This window comes from Jaculus jaculus, chromosome 1 (genome assembly GCF_020740685.1).
Source record: "Jaculus jaculus isolate mJacJac1 chromosome 1, mJacJac1.mat.Y.cur, whole genome shotgun sequence".
NCBI lineage: Eukaryota > Metazoa > Chordata > Mammalia > Rodentia > Dipodidae > Jaculus > Jaculus jaculus.
In genome coordinates, this window is record NC_059102.1 from 191714595 (window position 1) to 191728932 (window position 14338).

At 46.5% G+C, this 14338-nt stretch overlaps 1 protein-coding gene across 1 annotated transcript; it reads right to left on the reverse strand.

The window, feature by feature from the left end:
* Window positions 1-1109: 1109 nt before the first annotated feature.
* Window positions 1110-3725, reverse strand: Hand2 (heart and neural crest derivatives expressed 2). Its single transcript, XM_004657129.2, has 2 exons — window positions 3171-3725; window positions 1110-1851 (listed from the first exon to the last, which is right to left on the reverse strand). Exons 1-2 carry the CDS (start codon window positions 3723-3725, stop codon window positions 1753-1755), a joined length of 654 nt encoding a protein of 217 aa, XP_004657186.1. The 3' UTR covers window positions 1110-1752.
* Between the last annotated feature and the right edge of the window lie 10613 nt (window positions 3726-14338).

The following is a 14338-nucleotide window of genomic DNA, read 5'->3' on the forward strand; positions in this document are numbered from 1 at the left end:
ACTTTACAGGTGAGAACATCACCCCAGGATGGGTTCCAAGATGGAAACCCTCTGGGCAAGCTTTTCCAACAGCAGATTTATATGCGCGTTTCATGAAACAAACCACTTTTTAATACGTTTCACCTTTTCCCCTCCCCTCACTCGTCCTCCACCTGGGCAAAATGGGTTCTTTGGGGAACTTTAGTTTTTTCTAGTGTGTGGAGATCTAGCCAAACTCCCAGGGGCGGTGCGGGAAGGCGCCCGCAGGGATTTTCTTCCGGATGACACAGTACTCTAGAAGCTCTAAGTCCACCCCCTCCCCAGAGAGAAGTTACCGCCGCTGGTAGCCTGGAGAGGGCTTTGCTTGCTCTCTGAGCTGCAGCTGAGACACCGCAGTTAATATTGAGTTCCTTGTAGCTCCTTGTAAATCTAACCCAACCCCCTCACCCCCCTTAAAACCTGTGGTCTTGTTCACGATTTCTTACTTGACATAAAATTCCTTGTTACCTAATCATTGAATTTCTGCCCCCCCAAACAATCCCTTTCCCCCCACATCACCCTTGCTCCGATGAGAATCTTCCCATCTAGTCGACAAGCAAGACCTCCTTCTCTTTTAAATTTCTTTGCTTTCTTGGATGAAAGCCCCATATTTTGAACTAAACACTCGACAATTTCCTGTGGCGGTAATAAGGCCCGAGATCCTCCTCTCACCTCCTCCACTGAAGACAGGGTCCCTAAACCCAAACTAAAGCCTCCGCAAGAGACATCTGGTTGATTTCTATAAAACAAGAACACCTTTCCACCTTCTGTACCAACAGCAAGGCATTCTGTCCAGACCTTCCATCTTAAGACCATTCAAGTCTCTTCTGGGAGCTGGGGGCAGAGGGAAAGGGACCAAACTTCAACAACCCAGGCCCTTGGGCAGGATTTTCACCATGGACACCTCTTTAACAGCGCCTCCTCAGCCGAAGGTCATATTGATTGATTAGAACCACTGACTCTTTCAAATAAAGTTAGAGGCAATTATGATAACTTAGTTTACTTCTAAATGTTTTAAATATTATGAAAACAAATATAAAAGCTTTGTTTTCAAAATTATTTTGAGGTATCAATTATTAAAAGATTAGGGGTTTTGTAAAAAAAACACACAGTGGTTTATTGAATACTTACAATGTTTACACCTTCAATATTAATTAAACTCCATTAGTTTTAGAGGACGGAAGTGCACAAAACGAGTAGCTGTTGGAAACATCTTTGGATAGGGAGCAACAACATATGAAAAGACAGCACTAGATACTGACCCCAACAGAAACGTTAGGGGCCCTGTTTTCTGCTTTGAAATAAAACTTTATAATTCCCAGGAATATTTATATCCAAAGGCCAAGTATTAAAGATACACTTCACATACACACTAGTGTCTGCTGTCTTTATCTGAAAGGGTTGGATAGGTGAGGAGGGACAATGCTGGTGTCTACACAGCTGAGAGGGAACTTTCACACACAGAATGACGGGATCCCTTACCACACGGGAGTGTCCTCTTCATATTAAAATATGGAATGCTTTTCTTCAAATATCCATTTTTTTTTGTTGGAGAGGGTGGTGGGGAGCAGATGCTTCAAAGGGGGCAAAGGGAGGGGGAAGGAAATTGCACATAAATAAACCGGATGATCCAACTGCAAGAAGTCCTCAGAGTGAGCTCGAGGGCTTGCCAGGAGTCTTGGGTCTGAGTGTGTCGCCTAAGCCCAGGCTCACTTACTCTCCTTCTTCTTCTCTTCACTGCTTGAGCTCCAGGGCCCAGACGTGCTGTGGCCATCCTGTCCGGCCTTTGGTTTTCTTGTCGTTGTTGCTCACCGTGCTTTTCAAGATTTCATTCTGAGCAGAAAGAGAAGTGAGGGTGAGAAAAAATGGAAAGAGAAATTAGGGAAGATAGTGGGTCCCAGCCACCTCAGTGCCTCCTGGGCCAAAGGACAGACAGCACAAGAGTAGGCAGAGGATGGTTACCAGTCCCAGGCCCTTGCAGAAAAGGTAAGCAGTCTACAGTGCCCTATCTACCACTGAGGCCTCCGCGCAGCAACACTCAGAATCCAATCATCACATTTGTAAAGAGATAGATTTCTATTTGTTTATGGAGGAGCCCAGGGTCTTTATTCTGACTCTCTGTGTTAGGGAGGCAGTAGTGGTTGATACTAAATGTGCCTTCTGTTTTCAATACAGATCCCAGATCCAAAGGCCTCTCTTCTCTGGCCTGGGCCTCTCTTGCCAGTAGCTCTGCACCAACAACTTAACAGCATCTTTTCTTCAAGGCCTCTGAAATCTCTGCTTATTCGGGAGGTCACTATATTATACAGACATCAAAGTGTCACAAGCCCCAAAAGAGAAAATTTCTACAAATGGAACAATTTTCCTTGCTCTTCTTGGCCAATAGCTCTGTCCTGAACACCACCACCCTACAGACACTCAGTAGGATTCCGAGTTTAAGTGGTTCAGTATAATTTCGTTTTACTAGCAAAGACTATAGTTATATTTACTTTTTGTGTTGTTAATATGTACAAGATTATTCAAATAAAAATCGTAATTCTCCTGGAATACAGTATCTAGAAAAATATGTTTTAACATCACAGTCAAAGAGAAACTGATGCTGTATTGTTAGGTTAAAAGTACTTTATGATTACCTTCCCTTCTTCCTGGAGTAGTAATGAGAACTATTACACTTTCTTAGGGCTCACCATCGGTGGCAGCTTCGTTTGTTTTACGGAGTGGGCAACGCGACCAGTAAGGAACTAATTGGCATTGAGAAGTTTTGGGCAACTTACTTTAGAAATATTAAAAAGAAAGGTTGAACTGTAAGCCACAAGAAGTCTCCAATACACAGAGAACGAGGTGTACGGGCCTGAGCGACTGGGACGTGCATCTCTAAATACTTTGAGAGGCCTGTCCTAGGTGCCTGGCAGAGCAGTAGGAACCCGCCCGGAGGATCAGTTGGGCACTTACAATCTTTTCCTCCTGCTGCTGACACCCCCCTTCCTCGTCTCCCCATTCCTACCGCAACCTGATGCAAATCATATTGAGGCACTACGCAGCAGCCAAAGACTGCGGGGACACCATTTCTCAGCCCAATAGGAAAGAAGAGAGCAGCAGTGCGCTGCGCTGAACTTTGAGCCCCCAACCGTCCTCTGCGCCGCGGTACTGACCAGCTCCTTCTTCCTCTTCTCCTCTTTCACGTCGGTCTTCTTTATCTCCGCCTTGAAGGCCTCCGCCTCGCCGTTCTGATCGTCCTTGGCCAGCAGGTCCATGAGGTAGGCGATGTAGCTGGTGGCCAGGCGCAACGTCTTGATCTTGGAGAGCTTCGTGTCTGCTGGCACGTTGGGGATGCACTCGCGCAGCTCGGCGAAGGCGCTGTTGATGCTCTGAGTCCTGCGCCTCTCCTTGCGGTTGGCGGTGCCCCGGCGCTTCACCGGGCGCGGCCCCCCCAGGCCCGGAGGCCCGGCGCCGGGCGGCACTCCCCCGTAATGGGAGTGGTCCAGGCCAGCGGCGCCGCTGGCATATTCCGGGCTGTAGGACAGGGCCATGCTGTAGTCGGGGGGCGACATCTCCGGATGGCCGATGAGCCAGCCGTGGAAGTAAGGGTTCTCCTCGTGGCTGCAGCGGCTGGCGGCGGCGGCGGCAGCTGCGGCAGCGGCGGCGGCGAACGGATAGCCCTCATGATGCACCACGGGGTGGTGGGGAAAGCCCCCCACGAGACTCATCTCTCCTTCCGCGCCCCTCCACGCGCCCCAGCACGCGCGCAGCCCCGCCGCGCCCTCCGCACGGGCCCTGGCTTCGGCGCCCGGCGTCCTCCCCCACCCCCCACCCCCCAGCCCCCGGGCGCCCGGGCCGGCCCCGCAGCCGCACAGGGGGCTGCTGCAGCCCGGGCCCGGGTCCCCCGCAGCCTGGCCAGCCGGGCCCGCCTCAGCTGCGCCTCGGCCACTGGTTCCCCATGGGGCGCGGCGAGCTGGTCCCGGCACCGTGCGCCCCTGGCAGCCGCCGCCGCCGCTGGTTCCCGCCCGGCTCTACGGCCCTCGCGTCGGTTCCTGCTTCCCGGGCAGCAGCGAGGACAAGGAGGAGGAGGCACAATCCTCTGGGGCTCATGCAAAAGTGCCTGGGGTCCCGCGAGGCTGGTTGGCGGAGCCGGGGGACTCCACGTTCTGGCCGCGCTCTGGCGAACCTGGAATCCGGGGTGCGAGTCGAAGACCCTGCAGCGAGGAGCGGGCCTGGCTCGGGCGGGAGGCGGCGGGTCGCTGGCTCACCGCAAAGTTACCTCCAGGCGACCCTCCCCTTCCTGCCTTCCCCTCCCCCCACCAGCCCGATCTGGGTTCTTGGGCGCTTATGGCTTTAATGAATTTTTTTGGTGGTAGTTTTGGTCCTTGAATGTGATTATTTTAGCTGAGAGTAACGTGTCCTCCTCGCTCCTCTTAGGCTCTCTCGGAGGGTTTTCAGAGAGTTCTCATCGCATCCATTTTCTCAGATCCTCTGCTTTCCGGGCAAGGATCTGGGGCCCGAGGACGCCTCGGAGCTCGGACGCGGCGTCTTGGGCTCTCCGAAGGGTCTGCGCGGCGGCGGGTGGAGCTTCGGAATGGTGGCTGCGGCGGTTCTCCAGGGCTGGACGCCGCGAGCGAAGGGAGCAAGCGGATTTTCCCGACAAGAGCTCCATGTACAGCTACATCTTTAGGGCCGCTCGGGTTAATATATGTCGTCAGAGGCTCCCCACGCCAATCCCGGGACGGCGGGGGCGGCGCCTCGCTCTCTCTGCAATAAAACTTTTTGATGTTCACGTTGCTAATTGTCGAGGTCCTCTTCCAGGATTGGTTGTCCACTCATAACCATAAGATAATTAAAACGAGGGGGGGGGGCAGGGTTAAAAAAAACTTATCAGTCAGAGGTTAATACAAGTGTTTAACAGATGCTTCGCTATTAAAATATCCCCCCCCCCAAGTCTCAAATATTGAAGAATCTCAAAACAGGTACAGTACCATTCCACTTTCTTTTTTGGTCTGAAATAAAAAGATGCACGGAGATAGCGTTTTTGGAAGTGGTTTCTGGTAAGCGAGATAAAAATAAACCATCGGGCAGCCTCCTGCAGTTTGGTGCTGGGGTGGGGGTACAGAGAGACTAACGGCAGATGCAGGGGTCCTCACAAAACCGCTGCTGGGAGCCAGCGCGGTCTTCTGGCCCAGGCCAGATCCCCGCGCCCCTTTTGATTAGGCACAAGCCAGAAATTACCATCTGGGGCCTTTTTGCCAACCGACCCAGTTACCTCCGTTGAAGCTGCTTTGGGGGGTGGGGGACTCAGGTTATTGTGACAATTTTTGAAGATCTTGTTGGAGACCCTGGTTTTAAATACTCTCATTTGCATATTCTTTAGGGACCCGGGCCCAGTGGAGACTTCGGATGATTTCAAAGGGCCGGCTCCTCGATTTCCCGAATTATTGGTGTGGCCGGTGTCAGTGTTCCTCTGGTGTAACTGGCCTGTTTGGTAAGTAATTGAATATTTTTTACAGCGTGTTCAGAGCTTATTTTCCAGTTTTTATGAACAAACATATAAATATATCTGTGCATTCCTGCGTCCCTCATAAAAGCGGGCATCTATGGGAAGCAGGTTTAGTTATCGGAGGGGAACCATTAAACTCCTGTTTAAGAGGCAGGCCGGGAGGAAGGCTCGTGGATGTTTAGACTGCTGGCCTTGCTGATCTTGAACGCATTATAACGGAAAAGGGATCTCCACTTGTAAGTCTGCGGGCCGCGGGGCACCCAGGCCGCGGCGCCCGCATGGCGTGGGCGTCTGGAGCGGCCCTGAAGCCCCAAGGTTGGAGGGGGGCCGGTCAGTGGCAGGAACTGAAATCACCCAGGGTCTTGGCCTCAGCTGCGGGAGAGGCTATTGTGCTGGTGAGGACTGCCCTCCTAGATGGAGTTAAGGTGTGGAACAGGGTGTCAACAGGACCCCGCGGGCTGTAAATTAGAAGAGTGTGCAGTAGCGTGTCCTCAGGCCAGGACGGCCTTGAACCTGGCCAGGAAAGCCCAGGGCATACCGCTGACTCCACCTTGGCCAACTCCTTTTGTAGGTAAGAGTCGGGCTCCAGGCAGCAAAAGGAACTCCAGCCTAAAAACTACAAGGACCGTCCTTTCCTAGCTAGTACAGCTAGACAAGGTTAGTTCAAACCGAGGGTGCTCAACTCCCTTTCTTCCGACTTCGGGCTTAGGCCCCATGTGCCACTCTCCTCTGAGTATGGGCAGCCTGGCCAAGAAAAAGGAAAAGTTTTAAAATGGCTTTTTGTGTCTGGACCGAGGGAAAAGGGGGGAAACCAGGGATGTAGAAACCTGTGCTGGGGGTTGACTGGAACTCCTCCTCCTCCCTATAAGGGGTCAGTTTCCCTTGGCTGCTCTCAACAGAGCTTCAACCGAAGATGGGGAATAGTTGAAGGCAGGTTCCCTGGCAAGCCCAGGTTCTTGTACGTGGTAACAAGACAGGGACCTATATAACTACCCTACCTCCCAACTTGGGTGGGTCTGCAGTTTGGGGTACAAGGGGATTTTTTTTTTTTTTTAAGAATTGCTGCTTTAAGGAAAGAATATAGGTACTACTGTGGTCGCTGATTCTGTTTACATTTTTACCAGGATACATATCCTGAATGTGTAAATACTGGTAGTTCAATGCTGACATCTGATACATTTTTAAAAGTCTGTTTATAAAAACATTTAGGCCTTGGGAGCAGGTAGACTAAGATCATTGCCCCATGGCTGGCAACAGACAACAACTTAAGGAAAGCAGTTGTTTGGCTGCTTTTGGAAAATATATATATATTTTATATATATATATATATATATTATATATATATATAATGTATTTTGTGATTATAAAGAGAAAGAAGAATCTAGAATAAGGCTGGGTGGAGGATGGAGAAGCTGTCTGTCCCCGAAAGGGGTAGGTTCAGTTTTTAAGGGCTAGAATTTACCACATTTAGTCTTTCTCATGCTTTTTAAATTGAAACAAACAAACAAAAAATGAGTAATTCAATTCATAGGCCCAGATAGCATCAACTCAAGTGATAAAGGAAATGGACAACTTGGGACAAAAAAAAAAAAAAAAAAGGATTGTAAATGATGTTAATCTGAACATCAGTCCTTATAGATAGCATCATTATCAGTTAATTAGTGCAATCAAGGGATCTGAAGCTTTGTGCATCTTAGAAAGTAAGCCCAAAGCCTTAGAAAGGGGGTCTGTAAGAAGTTTGGAGAAAAGGGACAAGTAGGCAAATAACTTTAATTGTATTCCCAATGGTTGTACCAATTGGTTTTGATCAGCTGAACTGCACCCAGAGTACACAACTGAACATACTCACTTTTTCCTTTCTTAATGTCTATTAGCACATTTTGCTCCAGGAGTCCTGGAATGTTAGGTTACCTTGCTGATTTAGAAATTTAGGAGGCTAAGATGCCACTTTAAATTTGATAACTGTTTAGGTGGCCTGCCCATCCAGGGATGACAGTGATAAGAGTTCACACACTGGTGGTAATGGAGGAGAAGTTGTGGTGGTGAGGGAGAAAGTAGGAGAAGGAGTATAGTCTCTAGTTAGATGCCAGCTTCGAACCCACTCCTGGACTGTAGGAGGCCTCTGGTATACTGTTGCCCAAAGGTAGGTTTTCAGAGCTCTCAAAGGGCCCAGAGAAACTGTAAGCATGCTGGTCAGGAACCCTTGTGAATTTCTTGGAAGAATCCTATGAAAGGACATTTCTTTCCTGGAAGACTAAGGGCTGGGAAGCCTCCCAGGTTCAGGAGAATGTTGGCTGTTCTGTGGGTATAGTCTTCCCTGTAGCTGATGCTGTAACTCCCCCTTCCCCTGCCCCGCATTACATCTTCCTCCAGCCAACTCACAGAGCCATACTCCAACATTCACTTTGTGTTCTTGTCGCTTGTCTCCTTTACTTTACTTCCATTGCTTCCCCTGGAAAAGATTCAAAGAGCAGGAGGAAGGCTGAGCACTCCCTTGCACACATTTTGCTCTTTTAAGATATTACTTTAAAAATCAACCTGGTTTAAACTAAATATTTGTTTGAACTTCAGTCTGTTTTTAGGCAAAATACAGAACTTTTTGAGATATTTATTATTTCAAAGGCAAGGGCAATTTTGTATCTCGTGTTTTGCTCATGAGAACTCAAAATAAACTGGACCTGAAAAGAACCAGGCCAGAAGGCCATAAACACACATTTTGTATTTACAGGAATTATGGCTCAATTCCCTTCATTGGCCTGTAAGTCTCTCTTTATCTCGTTTTCCTAACTGAAGTAGTAGAAATGATTTTGAACACACCTCAAAGTGTCTATAAAACAATGTGAATTCTAGAATATGTTAAGAACACCTCAAACCAGAAAGGTGATAGAAAATGACCCTGTTCATGGAGACTTAGCTCCATCCCCACCTGCTCCAAAGTCTATCTGTGATACTCTGGCAAATCTAAATTCCTTTGCATCCCTGTGGAGCATTGAGTCATGTTGCATGTTAGTCCCTTAGTCCCATAGCGTTTAGGACACCCAGAACAAGGAGTATTGGTGGCAAAGGTGTCGCTTTAACTGGGGTTCTCTCATTCTTCTTTTTCGTTTTTAACCTTTGGAATAGTTGTCTAAAGACATGGAAAATGACAAGGGTTCAAACTGCACATCTATAAAATAGGCAAGTCCGATTAGACTTTTACATCTACTAAAATACTGAAGGGCATGAAACATTGCCCTTGATTTTTATGTGTTTTTAACTTATTCTGGGAAATTTCTTTCTGGATTATTTTGGAGATGTTGGGCATTTGAGAAGTGGACCTTCTTTCCTCATGTTCCCCATTCAAAGCACATTTATGGAGATGTAGGGGTAAAGGCTACTAGTTCAGCTGCAGTGATGGTTGCGGAAGGGTGTTTTTTTTTTTTTTTTCTTAAATGAACACTTTAGTCCAATACTGAATAAGAAACAGTTAGTACTTGATAAGTGCCTTTACATTCTCTCCTCCTTTCCCTGCCTCCCTTCCTTCCCCCTTTTTTCTTCCTTCCTCCATAATTTACTCTCCAGAAGTGTTTGGGTTTATAATTTTATTTGCCCTGTTATTCTAAAACAGACCCAAGACTGTTGCAGAAGAATGAGATACTGGCTTATCCTTGAGTCTTTTAAGAAAAATTCTACTGTCCAGTATTACAGACAGTAGAATTCTCATGTTCTCATACACTCCATGGCTATATTTCTTTATTAACTGGAAGATACATAGCTGCTCTGTAAAGTTCTTATCGTCAGGCATCCAAGTCTACCATTGAAGCAGAAATTCTTATTCAGACTAAAGGCACCACCAATTAGATGTCTTAACAGGATAGCATGATACATACATATCTATATGCATATGCTATTAATATCATTTCGCTAGTCTGAAGAACTATGACAAATCTAATCTTTGCTACTTTGTAGTAAAACATAGATTGTAGAGCAAAAGTGACATAAGAAAATACATTTCATAGAATTTATTTTAAATACCAATATTCTCATTTTTCATAAACTGCATTCACATAGATGCACATAAATACATTCACATTTTCAGGACTGGAGGTGTGCCTGAGAGGGAAAACACATGCCCAACATGCTTAGACCCTGTGTTTCTTCCTGAAGATGACAAAACAACAACAAAATCAATAAAAATAAAACAAAAATATTTTTAAAAACCAGAGAAATATGTCCTTTTAAGCTGAAGGGAAATCACTCATAATTCAGATACGGTTTTTCATACATGCCCACTGGAAACAGTAAGTACTGAAGTTAAATTACCGCAAAAAACAGTCCGAGGTTCAAAGTAAAATAGGGAAACGGCAACTTAAAATTTGGGATTTTGGAGACACAATTTATGTGACAAAGATTTACTTGAGGCTTGAGGCGCCATTCATTCTGTTCCCCATCCTAACAGCCAGATTAAGGACATTCCTGTGAAGTCCTACAAGGTGCCTTCCTTTGCAAATCTACATAGAGGGTTTTCTGTATCTCTGATAGTCCCCTCCAAAGTTTTTCTACATTCTTCTAGGGTTGTTTCTTATGAAAAGGCCCTTGAGCCAGGATAGTTAGGTTTCAGGTTAACAAAAAGAAACACTTTTATTGTCAATATTAATGGCAAACCTCAGTTTTTACAAGGCTTGAGTTTAGCAGCATGAGCAGATCAAAAGCAGCTTGGCTCGATTTCTCAATATTCTCTTGAGCTTAGACAATTAACTGCAATTTTGCTTCTAACGAAACAATGCAAAAAAAGTTAGTAGCAAAAATGGTGAAGTTAGTTTTGCAGTACTGATTTCTACCTTTGCATAACACGTTCCAATCTAACAATTCATTCCTTCAACTGGAGCTGACTTTTGAAGGAGAATTTCTTTAAGAATATGTGTTTGGGTAGTGTCCCCATGTGTAATGTCAGGAGCCTCTTTCAGAGTGTACATTCCATGCTTGCCTTTCTGGCTGGGTAAGGATCCGGCAGACTGAGGTCTTCCTGGTAATTTGGGTACACCAAGTCTCCAGTTAATGATAGATAATCAGCCTTTGGGTCATTCGGTCATTCTCTTATTACAAACCCCTCCTGCTCTCTCTGATCTCCTTTCAAACTAAATTTCACACAAACAAATAAAGCAAGACAGGGACAAGTTCTTTAAAAAAAAGAGGGAGAAATAGAAACTTCTGATACAGAACTCTAAACAAGGAAAGGCCAGCTAAAAGAGGATAGAAAAGAACATCTTATCAAAAATGAACATGTTGTGTACAAAACATAAAAAGAAGAGGCTCTGGTTTCTGTTAGAGTGACAGAAAATTAAAATAAAAATAATTGCAGGCAGCAGAGTTATAAACAGAGAAGTCAGGGTGCTTGCTAGAAATGCGCAGCACTGGGAGGCTAATTTGTTGTTGCAGATTCTAGATCTTTACTGTGATTGGAAAAATACTACTTTGTTTCATTTAACAAAAGAGAATGGTTTTCTTTTTAATACTTGTCTGAGTGCTCATTTAAGTCAACACAGGCCAAAACCGAGAGGAACACAAACTGGAACTGCATCCTTTTTTGCAGCATATCCAACTTCAAACAGAAATTGCTTAAGTAGGGAAGAGAGAGAATTCCATTCAGAACACATTTGGAGACTTCCCTAGATCCCTGTGAATGATACTTTTTTTTTTTTTTCCTGACAGAAGGCACAGTTCTTTCTTAGGCAAATATAACGGAAACCAGTGTTCCTTACCCTCCTGTGGTCTTTCTTTCTTTCTTTCTCCGTGTACATCTGTGTATGACTTCAGAAAGAAAATTCAGATTAGTCTAGGTACCCCTCAGATCAGAGCCCCAGGAGAAAGGAGGGAATGTGACTCCCTAGGTTCTCTGGAGAGAGCGCCCCTAGTGCCACTTTCCCCTCCCAGTCCTTGACAACTCATTTATGTAGGTCCTGGGCTCCAGTAGAACCAGCCTGCCAGCTAGAATCATTTTAAAGCAGAGGATCAGCGGTCCTTCAGCTCTCCAACTTAGAAAAGCAGCTGGGAGTTGGCTAACGGTGGTGAAAATGTGACTTCCACGTTGCTACCAAGGATGGGGGGGGGGTCAGGCACCCCTTGACTTGCTCTTCATCTCTGGCAAACAGTCCATCTCTTTCACATGTAAGAGAATTCACACTTTGTTGTTGCCTTCAGACCCATCCTAAATGCACCCAACTCTATTGGGAAGCCTTTCAAGATACTGCTTCCCTTCCCCTCCCCAGATCAAGCCTTCCATTCTTTGAAATCCTTTCTGATGCTGTCACTCACACTCTCCTTGGTGGTTCTCTGGGCACACATCTTTCACCTCCTGTGACCTCATGACAGCACAATTAATGATTTGTACCAAAAAGATGCTCACTGCTGATACAAGCCAGTGGAAAAGAGATTTAGAGAAACCTAGTGTTCAACTGAAATCGGGTTGGTTTCTGTTCTTTTGGAAGTGATTAAAACTGGCAATGGAGTTGGCAGTGGTTACGAAAGGAACGACCTTCAACCTCAAGTCTTTGAGGGAGATTAGGGAAGGTGTCTTCCAATCAATAGGGCTGGCATACTGCATCCTAGAACTGTAAGCTCCAATTCTGTGGTATGCAGGGCTGCCTCAACACTCTCCACAACAGGATGCACGGTTTTGCGAAAGCTCTATGCCTTAATTTCCCCATGTGAACAATTCACAAAAGGACTTTGGCCTTTGTGGGCTTGTTCAAAAAAGATCTAGGCGCACTTCAGAGAGTTGCCCAGGCTCTGCTCAACAATTGCTCATGTTATATTCTCTTTCTGCCTCTTTGTTTCTCACCTCTCACCCTTCTAGCTGCCTGGAGACCTAGCTCCATGGCAATGGGAGCCCCTGGTGTCCGGAGACAGTCCATCCTGAGCCGCCCAACTCTGGACATCTCTTCTGTGCACTCGTGTCATCCCGCCTCAGGGCTCTGAAGCAGCGCAAACGGGCGATACCCCGGGCTCAACGCTAAGAGGATGATGGGCACCGGGCAGGGAGATGCGGTGCGGCTGGGGAATTCTGTACCGCAGCAGGCACAGCCAGAACGCCACCCAAGGACATAGATTTCCTGCGGTCTAGTACTTAGGTGATTGCTGGGTCACTACATCCACTCTGGCTCAATTCTGGTTTTGATCCTTGAACCTTTATGGAACGCAGGCTCCAGGAGACAAGTCCTCCATGGCTGTGGAAACCACGGTCCCGCCGCTTCCTCCACCCCCAACACATCTTCCTGGCCTTTTCGCTGGAGGAGGGCAGGAAGGGGTTAACCGCATCTCTCTACCACCTCTGAGCCCTTGGAGCCGCGCGAAGGCCACGGCTTCCCTCTGGAGGTCTCATTAGGGAAACCCTCGCCGCTATTTTCAACATTTCCTCAATCAAGTGCCTTTAAATAGAGCTGCACAAATAAATTGGCGGCAAAAGCGTAGATCTTGTCACGATGGAGACCAATCCAATATTTCAGTCTTGTTTGCTTTGCAATTACGGCTTGGCATGTGGCTGCCGTGCCACCGGGGGCAAATCTGCAGCCGTCTGCTTGCGTCCCTTGCACCCTTGGGCGGGTAGAGGAAGCGACCCGCAGAGCCGCCGCAGGGAGAGGAGGGGGAGACGTGGGCAGGGGGACCCTGGCTGATGGGGACTGGCAGACCCTGCCTTAGAGCCGCGTGCATAGGGCGCGCAGAGCGAAGTAGAAGGACGTGGGCTTTCGGGGCTCTCGTGAGACACTGAGGTATACGCTGGCATAAACAATAAGGGGTAGAGTTCATTTAAGGAAACCCGTGCCGTGTCCTTCGCTTCCTTTCTGGTCCACTCCACCCTGCTCCCCCATCCTCTTTCTATTTTCCTTGCATTTTTCTTAGCTGTTTCTGGATTCTCCCTTGTTGTTAAACTGCTAGCATGATTTGTTGTATTTTCCATAGTTGCTTCTTGTTTCCCTTTTTTAAAAAATAAAAGTCACTTTTAATTCTGCTGCGAAAAACGAGCCCCAAAGCCCTTTGGATGGATAGCCCAGGTGGGTGGGGGCCGCCAGGCCATTTATACTTCTTCCTGGGAAGTCCTTCAGAGCGTGTGGCCCTCTGGGTGTCTTCCTCATTTGTGTCCGGAGTCTCGTTGGATTCAGCAGAACAGGAGTTAAGTCAGGTCCTAAGCCTTATATTTCACACAAATCTTGCCTGTTGTTTAACAAAATTGTAATATTTACTCTGTTCTATACAGAGGAGCACTTTTGGAGTTAAAAAAATGCAAATACTACATTTCAAACAGAAAATATAATAACTCTCTTTTTATGAAGTCTCTCTGTGTAGGTAGAAACAAGAGCATTTCAATCCCCACAACTCCATTCACCCTTTCCCAAGCACAGCTGAAGTTGTAAGGTACTATTTTTAACTCCTGTTTCTATCCCTGATGGACAGACACCTGCATTCGTTACATTCGATTGCGTTCCAAGGTTTGACACCCCCTCTAACGTGTTCCATGAATGATTAAATAATAATGACTTGAATTTGAAGTCGCTTTACATGAGTTCAAGAAACATGGATGTGACTTTCTTATCATTTTGTGACTTCATATCACTTTGTAAATAGACCCTCCTCTTTTCATGTAGCTTTTGTAGAAGGAGGGAAGTTGAGGCAGAGAATATAATAATGAGACCTTGGAGTGCATCCTAAAATGTTCTATATTATTTAAGAATGTTTAAGGTTTAGACCTATTTTGGTTTGTCCATGGTCATAAGCTAAATTCCTAGCCATTGTGTTTAATAAGCAATCTTGTTCACTATTCAACGTCTGTTTTTCAGTTTACACTCTCACCTGGAT

Coding starts and splice junctions, on each gene's coding strand:
- Hand2 (XM_004657129.2), bottom strand. CDS start 3,725: ATGAGTCTCGTGGGGGGCTTTCCCCACCACCCCGTGGTGCATCATGAG. Junction 1,852..3,170: donor AGAAGAGGAAGAAGGAGCTG/GTCAGTACCGCG, acceptor CTTTCTGCTCAG/AATGAAATCTTGAAAAGCAC.